The sequence below is a fragment of the Gouania willdenowi genome, chromosome 14, assembly GCF_900634775.1.
Source record: "Gouania willdenowi chromosome 14, fGouWil2.1, whole genome shotgun sequence".
Taxonomy (NCBI): Eukaryota; Metazoa; Chordata; class Actinopteri; order Blenniiformes; family Gobiesocidae; genus Gouania; species Gouania willdenowi.
In genome coordinates this window covers 35,051,411-35,067,996 of record NC_041057.1, presented here as the reverse complement: position 1 = coordinate 35,067,996, position 16,586 = coordinate 35,051,411, and the positions used below count along the sequence as shown (strand labels likewise).

General features: G+C 36.3%; 1 protein-coding gene across 1 annotated transcript in view; it reads left to right on the top strand.

The window, feature by feature from the left end:
- Nucleotides 1-16,586, top strand: part of opcml (opioid binding protein/cell adhesion molecule-like) — a 279,420-nt gene that overhangs the window by 162,502 nt on the left and 100,332 nt on the right. The window contains exon 3 of the mRNA XM_028466177.1: nucleotides 8,123-8,248. Coding sequence (XP_028321978.1) covers nucleotides 8,123-8,248 — 126 coding nt within the window. The remainder of the gene's footprint in view (nucleotides 1-8,122; nucleotides 8,249-16,586) is intronic.

Genomic DNA, 16,586 nt, shown 5'->3' with positions numbered 1-16,586 from the left:
TAACATTGATGCTTATTGCCATACAGCAGAGGTGTCCAACTTATTTTAATTTAGGGGTCAAATACGGAGCAGTTTGATCTCAAGTGTTCCACAGATTTTATGCTGGAAAATTGGTAATTTCAACAATATTGTCCCTTAGTTTTCACTTCTACATATACATAAAGTACACAATATTTAAGAAACCAAGAATATCCAAGTATATCGTTCTACACTGATGATTTTATTATGATTTTGTGACCAATTTTTATTTAATTAAGGGCAATATTATGTCATAATTTTGAGAAAAATTTAAAGATTTTGTAAGAAATTGCAACTGTTCAAGCTTAAAAATTGCTGCAATCATGCCGTATAAGCACCTGGAAAACTGAAGAACAAATCAACGAGTGTATATAATAGGTTGGCTTTACATGTACAGAATAATCTTTGGTAGGTTGTTATAACAAGGTGAGAAATGACTGAGCAATAAGTATTTGGGAATTCCAGAATGGAAATGAAAACATGTAGCAGCTACACCTCAATGCTAAACATGTAGCAGCTAGCACCTCAATGTTAAACATGTAGCAGCTAGCACCTCAATGCTAAACATGTAGCAGCTAGCACCTCAATATAATTTATGAATAATAAGAAAATAAATGAACTTCGTAAAATACATGAAATATTATATTATATAATATAAAATATTATATATAATATTTGTTCATCTGTTTTTGTTTACACAAAACATTTTTTTTTAAGAAAGTTACCTAAAAATCCAGAAAGGCATGAATATATCTTAGTTATCTCATGCAGTACCAGCCGTTTTTGAGCATTTTGACTGATTTTAAAGACCCACAGAATATTTTCTGCTATGACTATCTGAAATCTGACACCAGATTCTGAAAGGTTGAAGCCTCTACTTTCATCAAAAAAAAAAAAAAATGTTTCTGGCTTGTTTCATTCTTTTGTAATCAGCCGTTGAATAGAGCAAGTTTTACACAAATCTTCAGTTTCAGAGCAAAAAGCTTTTTTGTAAACAAAAAAACCTTGTCAGTGACTTTAAAGCCTTTTTTTTTTGCTTTAGTGACAACTCTAAGATCTGTACATTGTTTCCTTATATAAAACTAAAAAATATATATCACTTCATAGAGACACAATCTCACTTATTTTCCTGCTTCTTCCTCATTTGCTGGGTAGCATCAGTGGCTAATCTCTCATCTAAAGGTGCACTGCTGCCATCAGGACACAATTGGTCACTACAACACCCCACAGCTTAGATACTGATGAGAGACCTCCGCCGGGGTGTTTTCTAGTAATCCCCGTGAAAAAGTGCAAATGATGAGTTATCTCGTCAATGGCACTGAGTGAGTTAAATGTAAGTTAGTGCTTTGTGAACAATGCAATCATTTTTTATTTTTTTTTTTTCATATTACACATTGTTAGCACTCAGTGATGTAAATAATAAACACTATTTAGTTGTTTAAGCTCCTTTATTGTTTTCAGTTATCAGTCATATCGACATACATTTAAACTGGAAAATGTTGATTCTCATGCCAAATATTTTTAGGCCGTTTACTTGGATTAATTAATTACATAGACTCTATTATGTTTTTTAATCTAGTTCCACCATTGGTATTTGAGTCATATTTAGCATATTTTTCTGTGGTTTAGTTCCAAGAGTGTGAAATAGAAAGAAGTGTAATTAAATGAAAGCAGAAACCCTCTGCTGTAGAACAGCCCTCTTTTTTAAACCAGTTCACTGACACAATGGATGAATTTTCATTCATAATTTGCTGCATTCAAACATCTTATCAACCCCCGGCAGCACGGCACCATGGGAGCATCCATCACCGCTTCACCATGGACTGAACCACAAAGCCAGTGCCCAACAAACCTGTTGCTTTATAGGAATCTAAGAAACAAACCCAACAATGATGAATAAAGTGACATTATTTAGTTCTTTTTTCTCTGAAAACAAAAGCTCTTACTTCCTGTTTGAGATTCGACTTGTGTGTAAAAGTATGAATACGATTTTACACTAAAGAAGATATTTTTAATGAATCAGTGGAAAAAACATGGAAACAGATTTATAAGAATATTTAATGTAAATTAATTTTTTTTCAGCTACAGTAGTAAAAATCTGATTTTTTTTTTTTTTTTTTTTTTCTACTAATTGTTCTGTGATTATTTAATATTCACACTGGAAATGTTTAGTTTGATCTGATGAAAACTTTTTAAGATGTGTGGGTGTGGGTGTGTGGGTGGTCCTTATTCTTCCATTTTTATAAATGTGCTACAGTAATTAGGGATGGGCGATATTCACAAAAAAAAAAAAAAAAATCCCGATAATTTCTGGTATTTATCACGATAGCGATAAAAAATTCACAATAAATAAAAAATATCCCAACTTAGTGTAAAAACAGGTTATTTACAAACACAAATACATTTAATAACATCAACATCAGACACATTTAAAAAGGCTACAATAACTGCTGACTCAAAGATTCATGAGTTGATATTTTATGGAACATATTAGTGCATGTGGGTCACTATTAGTGTTATTGTATGTAATTCATTTATTTCCTCATTTGAAATAAAATTGTTTTCTAAAAAAAAAGTACATGAAAAGCAAAAAAAATAACTTCAATAGTGTTTTTACTGCTGATGAATCTTGTTTCATTTCTCTGAGTTACATAAAGTTAAGGTTGATAAATATTTCTCTGATTTCCTATAATTAAACCAGATCAAGCTGATTTAATTATTCATTATATTTATGTGTAATAATCTTAATAGTTACATTAGTCTAATGGGACCAGCTTTGTCTGTGAACACATGAAATATAATTTAAAAATAGTGTTTCACAAGTTTGGATGAATTAATAGTGACATTAGTATTAATGCTAATATTTATTTCACACAACGTGTGACATGTTTAGTTTTTATTCTTCCATACAAGTGTTAAATCTGACCATAAACAAATCGATGGTTCTCTGTGGTTTTATGACAGTAAAACATGTTTTTTTTAACTTTGTCTATTCCTCATATGGAGTGGTTAGCATTAGCTCTGTGTGTCGGTGTGTTAGCTTAGCATAGTTAGCTTTAGTTGAGTTCCCAGGTCATAATCATTGTTACAGGTTCATCTCTGTCCCCGTGTTTGTAGAACTTTGGGTGGATCTGATGGAGGAACTAGGATTGGTTCATTTTGTTGATGTTGGATGGTTTAAACCAAGTAGTGGTTTATGATGTATCACAGCTTCAGGTAGCTTCAGGTAGCCATGACGATCACCTGACACACAGACAGATGGCGGTGTGTGAAGGGGACGATGCACGTCAGAGCTTCCGTAAACAACGTTCCGCTCCAGAGAAAAATAAGTTGACAACAAACGTTTTTTTTTGGGCATTCTTAGTTAAATTAAGGGACAAATGGCTCTTTTCCCACATGGGAATTTATCGTTTATATCATGAGATGACAAATTCTTACCGGTGAGAATGTTTTTGACGATAAATCATAAACGATAAAATATCGCTCATTCTTAATAGTAATACAGCTCCACCTACTCTCTCAGAATATAGAAAAATATCTGCTTGAAAAAAAAAAAAATAATTTTTCTGATTTCTGGTGTCAGTAATAATTTTTTAATGATAAATGTGGGAAAGCTTGATATTAAACATTTTAATAATTAACTACATATGTATAGAATTGTAACATTCTTCCCCAGTTTAGCATTAAATCATCTAAGCTCAATTACAATTTAATTACGAGTACGACAGCAACTGATTTTAAAAATTATAATTACGCCATAGTTGAAATTGAGGTAGGGTGTCGGGGGCCGGAATAGGGGGCCACGTCCCGGCGGGGCGGTCTGGCTTGGCCCTTGGGGGGGCCCTGGCTTTAAAAAAAAAAAAAAAAAAAAAAAAAACTGAAGCTCGTGGCGCGGGCGGCGCGGGGGTGGGATCGGTGGCGTGGTGCGCTGGGTCCTTGGCTCCTTGGGGCTTTCTCGGGTGTGTATGGGGGGGGCGATGGCTGCCTCTCGGCTTGGGATCTTGGGGGCGTTCGGGGGGCTGCTTGGCCGTGGGGTGGTCGCCGGGGGCCCTTAGGCTGCCTGCTCTTGCTGCTGGCCTGACTGCTTCTTCGGGCCCGGGGGCGGCTCTTGGGTTTTGCAGTGGCGGTTCTTGGAAATACATTTGTCATGGATGCACTGGCCTTGGGCTGTGGGATAACACTCATACTGGGCTCAACCATAGACACGTTGTTCCCAAATACCTGTTTTATGGAATTTCCACTCACCTCTTTCTCTGTTCACAGCCACCACCATTATTCCTAAACCGCACACTGGTCACCAAACTGGCTTGATAACACAACAATAAGCACAATATACACAACCACAATTTCACATCGCATCACTTAAAACCTAACAACTATTCCCCACCCATTCTATATCCTATCTTGTATCCCTCTTCCCTGTTAACTTCCCCACCCCCCTCCACCCCCTCACCTTGGTGTAACACTGCCCTCTCTCTTTTACATCCTCCCTTTAATAAAGTATTTCTTACCCTTCCCTAGGGAGAGCTGGTGATGGTCACAATTATGCAATGAAATAAATAAATTTATTTAATTGCAATAATAAAATATGCATTGCTGTTAAAAGATTGCACTTCTTGTAGTGTTAACCTTCGACAGCATGTGCAGACAAGATAAAAAAAAAAAAAAAAAAAAAAAAAAAAGAAATTGATTATCAATTATTGCAATTATAATTGACCCCAACCCTGGCTATAATGGCCTCGTGTTAAGGATCTTCAATATTTGCGAGTGGTGAAATAACCCAAAGTTTGAGTCCAAAAAAAAAAAAGGAGTTGCATTAAAAATGATTTCCCAATAAACAGTAACATTTATACTATAAATTAAAACAGATCAGATTTTTTCTTACATTCCCACATGCAGATATGGGCCAATAAAAATAGTAAATAAAAAACTTATTTTGTTCATATTTCCAGAGCGTGTGAGTCTAGAACCAATGCATATCTGTGACTAATCATTAGTGATGTGAACAGTCTATGTTCATAGCTCTAAGCTGATCACACTACAGGGAGCTGAGACATATGCTAAGTACTTTATTGAAGACCCAAACATGTTCCAGACCCAAACACACACTGACTTTGTGACTATTTAGAGGAGCTGACATGTCCACCAGATAGGATGTATAGCAGATCTATTTCTATATTCTGAGAGAGTAGGTGGAGCTTATTACTATACCTGCATCGATCAAAATTACATAAACCGTAAATATGACAATATTAGTTCTGTTTTAGCATTTTTACATTGGCTCCTAGTATGTTTAAGGATTGATTATAAGGTTTTATTGATTACTTTTAAGCCCTAAATGGCCTTGCCATGACTTACCTCATATCATTTTGTACCGTATACCCCAGCAGGTACCTTAGGATCCTCAAGCTAAGGTCTGCTCTCTGTTCCATGGGCCTGGCTGAAAACTAATGATCTGCTTGAGGAGATCAGGTCTGATGACTCTGTGACAATATTTAAATGACTTCTTAAAATGTGCTTTTATCAGAGAGCCTTTCCTGTTTTTAATAACTTCTAACTTGTTTCTGTTTCCTAAACTGTTTTAATCTCTGATGAAAATATGTCTCTTATTTTCTAATGTATAGCTGCCTTTGGGAAGCACATTGTGTTTGAAAAGTGCTATATAAATAAAGTTTATCATTATTATTACTATATTAAATTTCAGTTTCCTGTGTGATGCAGTTCCTGAGATATTGAAATCTGAAAATGGAAGAAAATAAGAAAGCATGAAAATCGACACAAACCCCACTCACTAAATTGTCCATATTTCTAAAAGTATTCATCCAATCAAACTAAAAACGTACAGTGACTATTGAATAATCATTTTTTTGAGACTGATGTTTGTGTTGGATATCCTGAATATTTGTCATAAAGACATGGAATGACTCAATATCCTTGTTTTCACAGGAATAACTTGTGCGTACAAAAAAGCCCATTGAAAATCTTTATTTTGTATGATGCAGGAATATAAACATTGAGTATTTTAAAGGTTTTAATCTGGCAGTCGTCAGCCATCGTAGGGACATGAAGTTCTATTCAAATAAACTTTGACTCCAGACGTAAACATAGTGATGTGTTCACTGACAGCCTTCATGGTGGAATCTTTTCACGCACAAACCAGGAGAAAACATCTACAGCAATTTTCTATTTTACCAACACTTTCCACTTTGCTGTGAAAGGAAGGAATCCCTCAATGTTAGGAAAAGTTTAGCTTCTGTTCCACAGAGAAATCAGATAAAATAATTCAGCATAACTTTGTCTTTGAATGTGTGACAAACTTTAAAATGACGGCTACATTTCTCCTCTAAGCCAAAGAATAAATGTATAACCACAGCTGGAAAGTGCAGAAAACTGCTGATCTGGAAATGTTAGGTTAGAATCACGTTTAAAAAGCTGCTTCACTAACCCCATATTTCACTTTTTAGACAGAAACAGCTACTGTAGATATTAACGTTTATATTGTAACATCCACTGTTCAAAGTGTTTCAGGCCAAAGATCCACATTATCAAAGAAACAATCAGGACTGATCAGCCTGTGGTTGGCATGACTCAGCATAATGTGGTGTAAGTTAAAGCCTGAAACAGCCAGTGAGTGTCTTCAGTTAGAGAACGTTAATGTAGAGGTTTCTTTTGGAGACAAACGTCGTGTTTTCAGGATAATTATTATCATCTTATTTCAAGTTATGGCAAAATATTCTTGATTCTAACCTTGAATATTCCTTTTCTTTTATTGTAATGTAGTTTTTTTAATAGCACATATTTATTACTTCCATTACTTTTAATATTTTAAAAGCCTCCTGGGGACAGGTGTTGCAGATTAGCCCATGTGCTAACACACTTAATCATTACATCTCGGTCGACTTTTATTTCTTTTTATTTTACTGCATTTTGAATTTTGCTCTCATCGAACAATTGGAGTCAATACAAAAATGTCATTTCTAAACATCAGTTTTTTCTCTTATGGATCCAGTAAATAATTGTTGAAAGCAAATGACCATATTTTTGGATTTTTTTCTGTTAATAACTGAATGTTTGACCGACGTTTAAAATGTGTCTTTAAATGCTAACAGCTGCTGTTTTGTTTTGCCTATAATTGTACAGTGATATTAAATTGCAGTTATTTTTAAAAACCTGGAAAATTATTGCAAATTATCCAACATAATTTTGGCAAATTTTGAGAAAGTTTGTTGCAAAGTCAAAATGTGTTGCTTTTTCCTTCACAAAACCATGGATTTTTCTGGTCCGACCCACATAAGGGTCAAACTGGGTCACATGTGACCCTGATTTATTTATTTTTTTTTATTTGAAGATTTCGGAGATATAAAAACGAAACACTGAAGGTTATGAGTTGTCTTACATATTTATCTAAACCTGGAAATATCTGTTAATACATTTGTTCAGTTGTCTCTTCCTGCCTGGTGTGCTGTCATGTACAGTTACAGGTCAATATTGAGAATACTTTTAGTTGTGTTCGGCTTCCAGTGTTTTAAATGCTCTGAAATGGTGAGAAATGAATCCAAATCCAAAGGTTAATTAGATGATCACTCCAGGTTTAATCCTGTGGCACAGACCACACACAGTGACCATGTTTTATTAAATTTATAGTTTTACTGGCAGCATCATTATTTCCTCTGCAGTGAGCAGTAAAAACTTTATCATGGCACCATTGGAAAGCAAACAGAATATAGACAAATGATGCTAAAATAGCCACGTTTTCATATCTGTGAAGGAAAAGATCCAAATGCTGATATTTAATGAGCATCTCTACGACTTATCTTTAATTCCGTGGAGTATGAGGGTGAAGCGCGATCATTTCTGACTCTTCATCTGAGGCTCTGTGAACACGATGATACATGATGAGGAAAATCAATCATGTGTAACACCACAGCCGAGCAGAGAATAGTCAGACTTGTCAGCTAATTTCATGCTAATCGAGTCCCCAACCTCAGGGGTTATTTTTACCCTCGCGACGCCTCCAATCACATGGCCTGCCGAGTCTCTGCTCACGTGTCGATAATTAGGCAGAAAAGCATCAATCACGGACGTCTTTTTTCTCTTTTTCCAGTTCCCGCCAGGATCACCAACATATCGAAGGACGTGACGGTGAACGAAGGCAGCAACGTTAACCTCATGTGTTTGGCAGTGGGACGACCAGAGGCCAACATCATGTGGAAGCACATCTCACCGTGGGGTAGGACACACTTTAATCATCATATTTATCTCCTCAACCAATCAAATGCAGAGAAATCAATCACTTGTTCACAGAAGGGTTAAAAAAGGATGTCCAGATGTTCTTTTTTGTTTTCCAGAGAAGTCAAAGAAACCAAAATAACAAGAGAAACAACACTTTTTTGAGAGTTGAAATCATTGTATTGTTGGGATAGATTTAGTGCAGTTTGAAATAGTCTTGGTAACTTGCTGTGTTTCCAATACAGTTTTTTGATATTTATAAAGTTTTGACAAAGTATAAAGGTGCATTAAGCACGTTTCCATTGAGGATTGTTTTTGGGGAGGATTTCTTTGTTGTTTGCTGTGTAATGTGGCAGTAATAATTATTAAAGTGTAGCCACTTATTTTCTGCTGAATCAATATATGATTAGGAATGAATTAATGTAGTTTATTGATCCTAGTCCCACTCTTCACATTTCAGTCAAAGTATATAAATGTAGTTTTTACTAGTAACATGTCATAGTCACTGCCCTCTATGGGTTCAACGTTGCTATTGCAATTGATATTAGATCAGTGATGTCACTAACCATCACTGTTGGCATCGCCCCTTCTCTAAAAGATGGAGGAAGGACTGGTTTCCACAGTGAGCATTGATGGAACAGTGCAGTGCTGTGGGGGTGGGGCTTCTGTGACTGGCCATGTCTTTACTCCTCTAGGAGCCACGCCCATAATCTACTAGTGGCAGGTCAGCAAAAACCTGTGGGTGGATTTACACTTGAAGTCTAATACTAAGAAATGTCTGGGTGTCCTCTTCTGTCCACACATACTGTGCCATGTTTTCTCAGAGAGAAGTGGTCATGTGACCAGGTACGTCACGTCCTGTGACGTGTGATTGTGTAAAAAGTGTTTCCATTGAGCTGTAAGTAAGTAACATTTATCTATATAGCACAGACAAAAGCCACAAAGTGTTTCACAACAGTTTAAAATTTAAAAGTACACACAATATAAAAGATCATGACAACATAGAATCATCGCAGCCCAACAGCTGATTAAATAAATGAACAAATAAATGGGTCTTAAGTTGGTTTTTGAAGGTGACGACAGAGTCAACTGAACGCAGACAGAACAGAAGATCGTTCCAGAGCCTGAGCAACAGCCTGGAAGGATCTGTGTCCTCTGGTCCAAAAACCAGTGATAGGAACATCAGCAGACTCTGATCCACAGAGCCAGAGCAGGTGTAAGGCTGGATCAGCTCACTGATCTAAGAAGGCTCTGAATTCTAGAAGGTAGAGGTACTTCTCTCAGACCCACTAGTGGGAGCTCACTGCTACGCGTTCATCCTGCTGTAGCGTCGCAATGGAAGTCCAGGTCAAATTTTTAAGGCCCAAATACAGCTCCAGCATTGGCTGTGCAAACCAGCCTGTGCATATATGAATAAATAAATAAGATAAATAAATCCATCAATTGAGACTTTGTCCTTATGCCTCTCTAATGAAGTTTACCTGTCGACATGCTTCCTGTTTTAAACAAACACAGGAGTTTTTTTATGTTACGCCCCTGCTCTAGGATCAAGAAACATAACATATTTCACAACACTGGGATTTGCAAAAAGACAAAGGTCATTGATAATAACTAAGTGTACAACATTGTGTAAGTGTACAATTGGCCAAAACAACAAACAAAACTTCTATATAAACCTGAACACAAAGTGGCAGCTCACCCCTACAGATTCTTCTTCTATACAAATAAAACAATAATTCTGGATACGGGTCTAACTTAAATAAACCAGGGAAACCACACATTAATACAGGGTCACATAATCACGATCACGACAAGGGAGAGCAACCACTACTGCCTCCAGGACGGACAGTTCATTTGTAGGGGCCACTCCTGGGGAGAACCAATCAGCTTTGGGGAAAGTTGTTACATTATGGGAGAGCTCTCACTCTCCCACCAACATATACAGTAAATTATACACAATACGGCACCAGCCGTAACAGTTTAAAACATGTTTAGATTTATTTTGATCTGACCAAACTGTGTGAAATGGAGAAGACTGACTTACCAGTTTGTCATTGTCTGATCCTGTTAGATCTCTGAAGATAAGCAGGTCTGGTCCTGGTCAGTAGATGATGGAGACCACTGAGAATTCCAGGGGCCACAGTGGGTGGCAGTCACCCAGTGGTATCTGTCATTGTGTCCTTGGGCAAGGCACTTCACCCACATTGCCTAGTATGAATGTAGTGTGTGAGTGAGGGTTGGTGGTGGTCGGAGGAGCAGATGGCGCACTATGGTAGCCTCGCTTCCATCAGTCTGCCCTAGGGCAGCTGTGGCTACAACAGTAGTTTACCACCACTAAGTGTGGAGTGAAAGAATAATCTCTTAATTCTGTAAAGTTACTTTGAGTGTCCAAAAAAGCTCTATGTAAAATTGATGCATTATTAACAGACAAATCTCAGGATAAATGCACACGGACGTATTTGTGGAGTTGAGGATATTTCCAGTGATAATCCAAAAGGTAAACAACTGCAGCACGTAGAACACTTTGTTAGCTTCAAGAGATTGAATAAACTTTTCCAAACTGTGAGACTTTTCCAGTTAAGCGCAGCTTTTCAAAGTTAAAACTAATTAAAAACTCTCCATGTCACAGGACAGACTGTGGGATCTGCCATCGGTTCAAAGTGGAATATAAAGATGTTATTGTTGAGTTTGCAGGTAAATCAGTCGATCAAGGCCCTTTGTTTTCACCTCGAGGAGGAATTGATTCGGTGTAACCCGTGGGTTGATGGAACCACATAGCGACTGCTTTAGCTAACAGCCATTGTTGCTAATGCTGTGCTGCTCGGTATATATATGGTACATGCTTTGGTAAATGCATGTGTGTAAATTGTTCCTTTTGTGCTTTCCAGCAGTGAGTCATACCTGCTACACTGTAGGATCAATTATAGAAGCATTGCTCACTGGCCACCAGTTCCTCTCTCGTAGCAACAATACAACCAGTAGATGGATAGTTACAATGTACGCACTGCTACAGTTAGGGCTTCTCTTTACTTGGCTTTATTGGTACATTTAATCTCAGTGGAGCAGATGGAGCCCTTTGTAATGACTCTATATTGAAGGCAGTTATTCCTGGGCTTTAGCAGCTCAAAGGGATTTGCAACAAATTATAGGTTTAATGAAACCAAGACATATTTACGTCCACCTTTTGAACAACTTGGGCCAGTAAAAGAAATATTAGCTAAATCCTGGTGGACATTATCAGCCACAAATAAAAGATAGAAAACATCTGTAGCTCAAAATAGGAAAATTGGACACGTTTGCAGAATCTCTTTGTATTCGTCGGATTCTTTCTATATACAGTCATTCCATATTTTCAGGACATCCCACACACTTTGATCTCAGAAAAGTCAGAATATTATACCACTTTTTCTGTGATTGTTCAAATAGACACTGTAAATGTTGAGTTTGATTGGATGAACACTTTTTGAGATATGGAGAATTCAATGAGGGGTGTGTGTGTGGATTTTCAATCATTGTTATTTTTCATCCATGTTCATCTTTCAATATGTCTGTAACTCCATCACATATAAAGGTAAATATGGTATAGTAATAAGCTCCTCCTACAGAAATAGATCTGCTATACATCCTATCTGGTGGACATGTCAGCTCCTCTAAATAGTCACTAAATCAGTGTGTGTTTGGGTCTGGAACATGTTTGGGTCTTCAGTAAACTACTTAGCATATGTCTCAGCTCCCTGTAATGTGATCAGCTTAGAGCTATGAACATAGACTGTTCACATCACTAATGATTAGTCACAGATATGCATTGGTTCTAGACTCACACACTCTGGAAATATGAATAATATATATTTTTACATTGGTTCATAACCACATGTGGGAATATAAAAAATAATCTGATGTGTTTTAATTTATAGTAAAAAGGTTATTGGGATTTTTTTTTTTCTTATAGCAACTTTTTCATTTTTATTTTAGACTCAAACTTTGGGTTATTTCACCAAACGCGAATATTGAAAATCGGTCCGATATCAGCCAGAAAACGAATATCGGATTTTTTTGGACTGCATCTAAAATCTCCAATATAATATATATAGTTTTTTTTATTTTTATTTATTTTTTCAATATTTTCTATTTTATTTTTAAATGTATTTTATTCAATCATAGTAGATATATGATATGATTAACCTTTTAGATTAGGAATATATTTTTATTCTAAAAGGTTAATTACATGTAATCCATTGGTTTATAATAAATGGGTCTGTTATATAACCATATATGCATTGGTTCTAGGCTCACACGCTCTAGAAATCAGGAAACATACTTTTTTTTTTTTAATTATTTTCATTGGTCCATAACTGCATGTGGGAAAATAAGAAACAATCTGATCTGTTTAAATTTATAGTATAAATGTTATTGTTTATTGGGATATAAAACATTTTTTCTTAATGAGACTGAAAGTGCGTAGCCATTTGTTATACTAAACTCTTACTTACCCTGCAGCTGAATAACAGCTAATAAATGAGTGATAGTTAACATAGTTGAAGACTACAAACAACAATTTTTGTGTGTAAAATACAAGTCCTCTAAAACAAATCCAAGAATTGAAAAGCAACAATTAATATTTAAGAAGCGTAAAACAAACACCTACTCAGCAGTCCCTTTCGAACAAAAAGCCTGTCACAATAAAATGAAGGAATAAACATCTGCTGAGAGAAATCCAACCAAAACTGTCAAAATGTAGAGAACAAAAAAAATTAATTGAATCACTGGATATGTCACAGTCACTAAAAAAACACTCATACAAGTGTACGATGCACCATGCGGATCATCCTATTGGTCGAGGTGCTTCTGCCTGTCAAATATAGACACAACGAGATCAACACACAGATGTGATTTACACCGCTGACCGCCCGTCCACGAGCAGAACCAACTATTAAAAGAAATAACTTCAAAAATACAGAGAAAAAATGAAAACTGTTTTTATTCTCACTTTGGTTTGTTTGTGTGGAGCATTGCTTAAAAGTCCATTTAACTAAGTGTCCAATAGTGTTAAGTGTTTTGAGGTTGGCATAATGAATTATTGCTAAATTATTGTATTTTAAATATATGGCGAAATATAGGATATCAATAAAGTATTACACACACATTTCGGAATAATTCAAGCTCAATTTTTTGGTGGTATGAAGCTCGTCAACCTGGAGAAAATCCATTAAATAGCTGAGTCATTGTTCAAGCTGCAGGGTTCACATCGTGGCAAAAAAGTAGCAGCTGGAATTTACAGTAAATTATGCAAAGCGAAAAGAGTAAATGAGAACTTTTTTTTTTGGCTTGTGCGTGAACTTTTATTAAATAGTCGATTGTTGTAAGTGTCCAATAGTTTTAAGTATACTGAGGTTGGCATAGAAAAATATTACTAAATAGTTATATTGTAAATATATTGTGAAATATCGGATATCATATATCGGGCAAAATTTACAATAAAGCTGATATCCGTAGTTTCTGAGAAATGTCTCGATGCCCCGCCCTCAACAGCTCCACTTCCTCCCCCTGCCTCTGCCAATCTACCAGAAGCCACGCCTCTACTTTTCTGCATGCGCATCGTGGAACATAACAAGGTGACATCGATATGTCTATGGGTCAGGTAAGAGCCAAAATCATATTTACATATTTGCTGATGTGACGCACGGCCTTGTTTCCGTGCACAGTTCTGCATTGACTTTGATTGACAGAGTCCGCTACAGGAAGTAGAAGCCTATTGGCTCGGCACAGTCAGTGATCGTATCCATGTGTATAGGGGTCTATAGGACGAGGGAGGGGCTTATAAACATTAATGTATATGAATGATCACCAGCAGTAGACCATAGTAAAAGACTAATTAGGGATTTTTTCACATTTCTAAAGAATGATACATAAACATAGATTTCTCAGAAACTCCAGATATCAGCTTTAAGAGCACATTTGGGAAAAGGACCGGGTCAATAATTTTTAGCATATTATGTTCAGGAGAAATGTGACCCACTGAAATAACAAGTGTGTATGCTTAATAAAGCAGAAAATTCCTTCCATTCTTGTTCCACTAGTTATTTATTTTTGATGATTTTCAGCACTTCTCCTTGTCCTTTCCACTCCGTTACCATCAACCGTGTCCATGGAAACCCTAGAACAACAACTTTTTGACGCCTTTTTTTTTTTTTTTAAGTCAATGAAGGACATTAGGTATTAGAACAGGAATCATTGAGTTGTAGCTCAGTGTGTGATGGCTGTGACCAACATTCATGTTGTCCACTCCACTCCGTTACCACTAAAAGACCTTCATCATTCACCCCCATGTTAATAGGAACATTAGGAAGAATTCAGCACTGCTGCTATGCTGTTAATCATTTTTTTCTTCATATAAATGTCTCGTCAAAATTTAACAATCAAACTATAAAAAGTCATCATCTGCCTGTTGTTTTCTATGACCTGAATATGCTCATGATTCTGATTATTAAACATAAGACAATGAAGCACAGCAGAGAAAAGTGACTCAGCCCAGATAAGTAATACTTTGACATTTTCATTTAGACTGTGTTGTATTTTTTAGTTTTTTTATCAACAGGATAGGTAATAGTTTATCTTCCTTGACATTTCTCAGAGTTGGAACTAATGAAAAGAGAGACAATGTGAGAAGATCCAGGCTGTTTTACTGCAGCACAGATTTTATTGTTCCACCAGATCTTTTCCTTTTCATGTTTGTTACAGCGATAATAAACTTTTCACTCAGAAAATGCATCAGTTGATTCCAGTAAAAGTCGTCTGCCTCTTCCTGAAAGTGAGAGGAGATCATCAGTTGTAATCATCCTGATTAATGCAGTGGTTGACTCAACCTAATTACTAGAATATTTACATTTCCTGAAGAAAACGCAAGTAAGGATGCAGGCGCTGGCCCACATCAAACACTGCAATAGTATTAGCTTATCTTAGCCTAGCATTAATATTAGCTATAATTAATTAATTAACATTAGCTTTGTATTAGCATTAGTCGAGCATTAACATTAACCTAGCATTGCCACAGATATAGAATTAGTTAGCCTAGCATTAGCACTATCCTAGTAAAAACATTAGCCTAGCATTAGCACTAACCCAGCATTAAGATTAGCTGAGCATTATTATTATCTTTGTAATGACATCAGCCGAGCGTTAGCACTAAACTGGTAATAACATTCGCCTAATAATAACATTGGCCTATCATTAACACTAACCTAGCATTAGCCTAACAATAGCATTAGCACTAACATAGCATAAACCTAGCAATATCATTAGCCTAGAATTAACACTAATCTAGAATTAGCCTAGCAATGACATTAGCCAAACATTAGCACGAACCTAACAATAGAATTAACCTAGCATTAACACTAACATAGCATTAGAGTTAGCCTAACATTAGTATTAGCCTAGCAATAGTATTAGCCTATCATTAATATTAACCTAGCATTAGCCTAACAATAGCATTAGCCTAGCATTAACACTAACCTAGTGTTAGCCTAGCAGTATCATTAACCTAGAATGGTGTGTTACCATAAATATAAAGTCAAATATAATGAGTTGATGTCTGAGTTTAAAGTGACAGAGGAAATAATAAACTGTCACTGGTAAACATGGGGGAAGGGAAATTGATCTTTATTATAATTTGAAAATCTGCTTTGAAATGTGTGCTAAGCGACGGCTGAACACTGCTGCTCTTTCATATAAACTCCTTCTCTTTCCATTAGTAAATGAAGCAGACACAAACCCAGACAGTGTTTTCCAATAAATCTGGAGAGGAGTCGCTGTAAATGTGGAGACTGTGAGCTTCTGGGTTTAATATATGTGTCCTGTCAACGTAGAGGCTCACCTTTATTCTGTGCACTGCAGGACGCGCGGCCCGTTTCCACTCAGGGGATGACATAAATAATTCAGAGATGTCCAGTGACTCTCTGGCTGCCGGCCACTAAATGGATTAAAAGATATATGGATGAAGGAAAACAGTTTATTCAGGGGACAATGTTGTATAGATCTCAGCAGCCCATTAAGACTCATTAAAGTGGAAGGGTTGTGAATGTGGACTCACTCAGTTGTCAGTCGGGTCTTGTTCTTTCTGAATTAGTGCCAACTTAAGGATGGATTGGATGTGTCTCGTCCCCTACAGGTACATCGTCATCTCCCTCACTTTAGGTTTTTTACTGTTTTTTTTTTTTTTGTATCATCAACAACAATAAATATTTAACATATTTATTTTTATTTCCAAAGATGGAGGATGAATCACAAAGAAGTGAAAATGTCATTGTCCTTAAGTTTGTATAGAATTTAAAAGATCTTTTCCC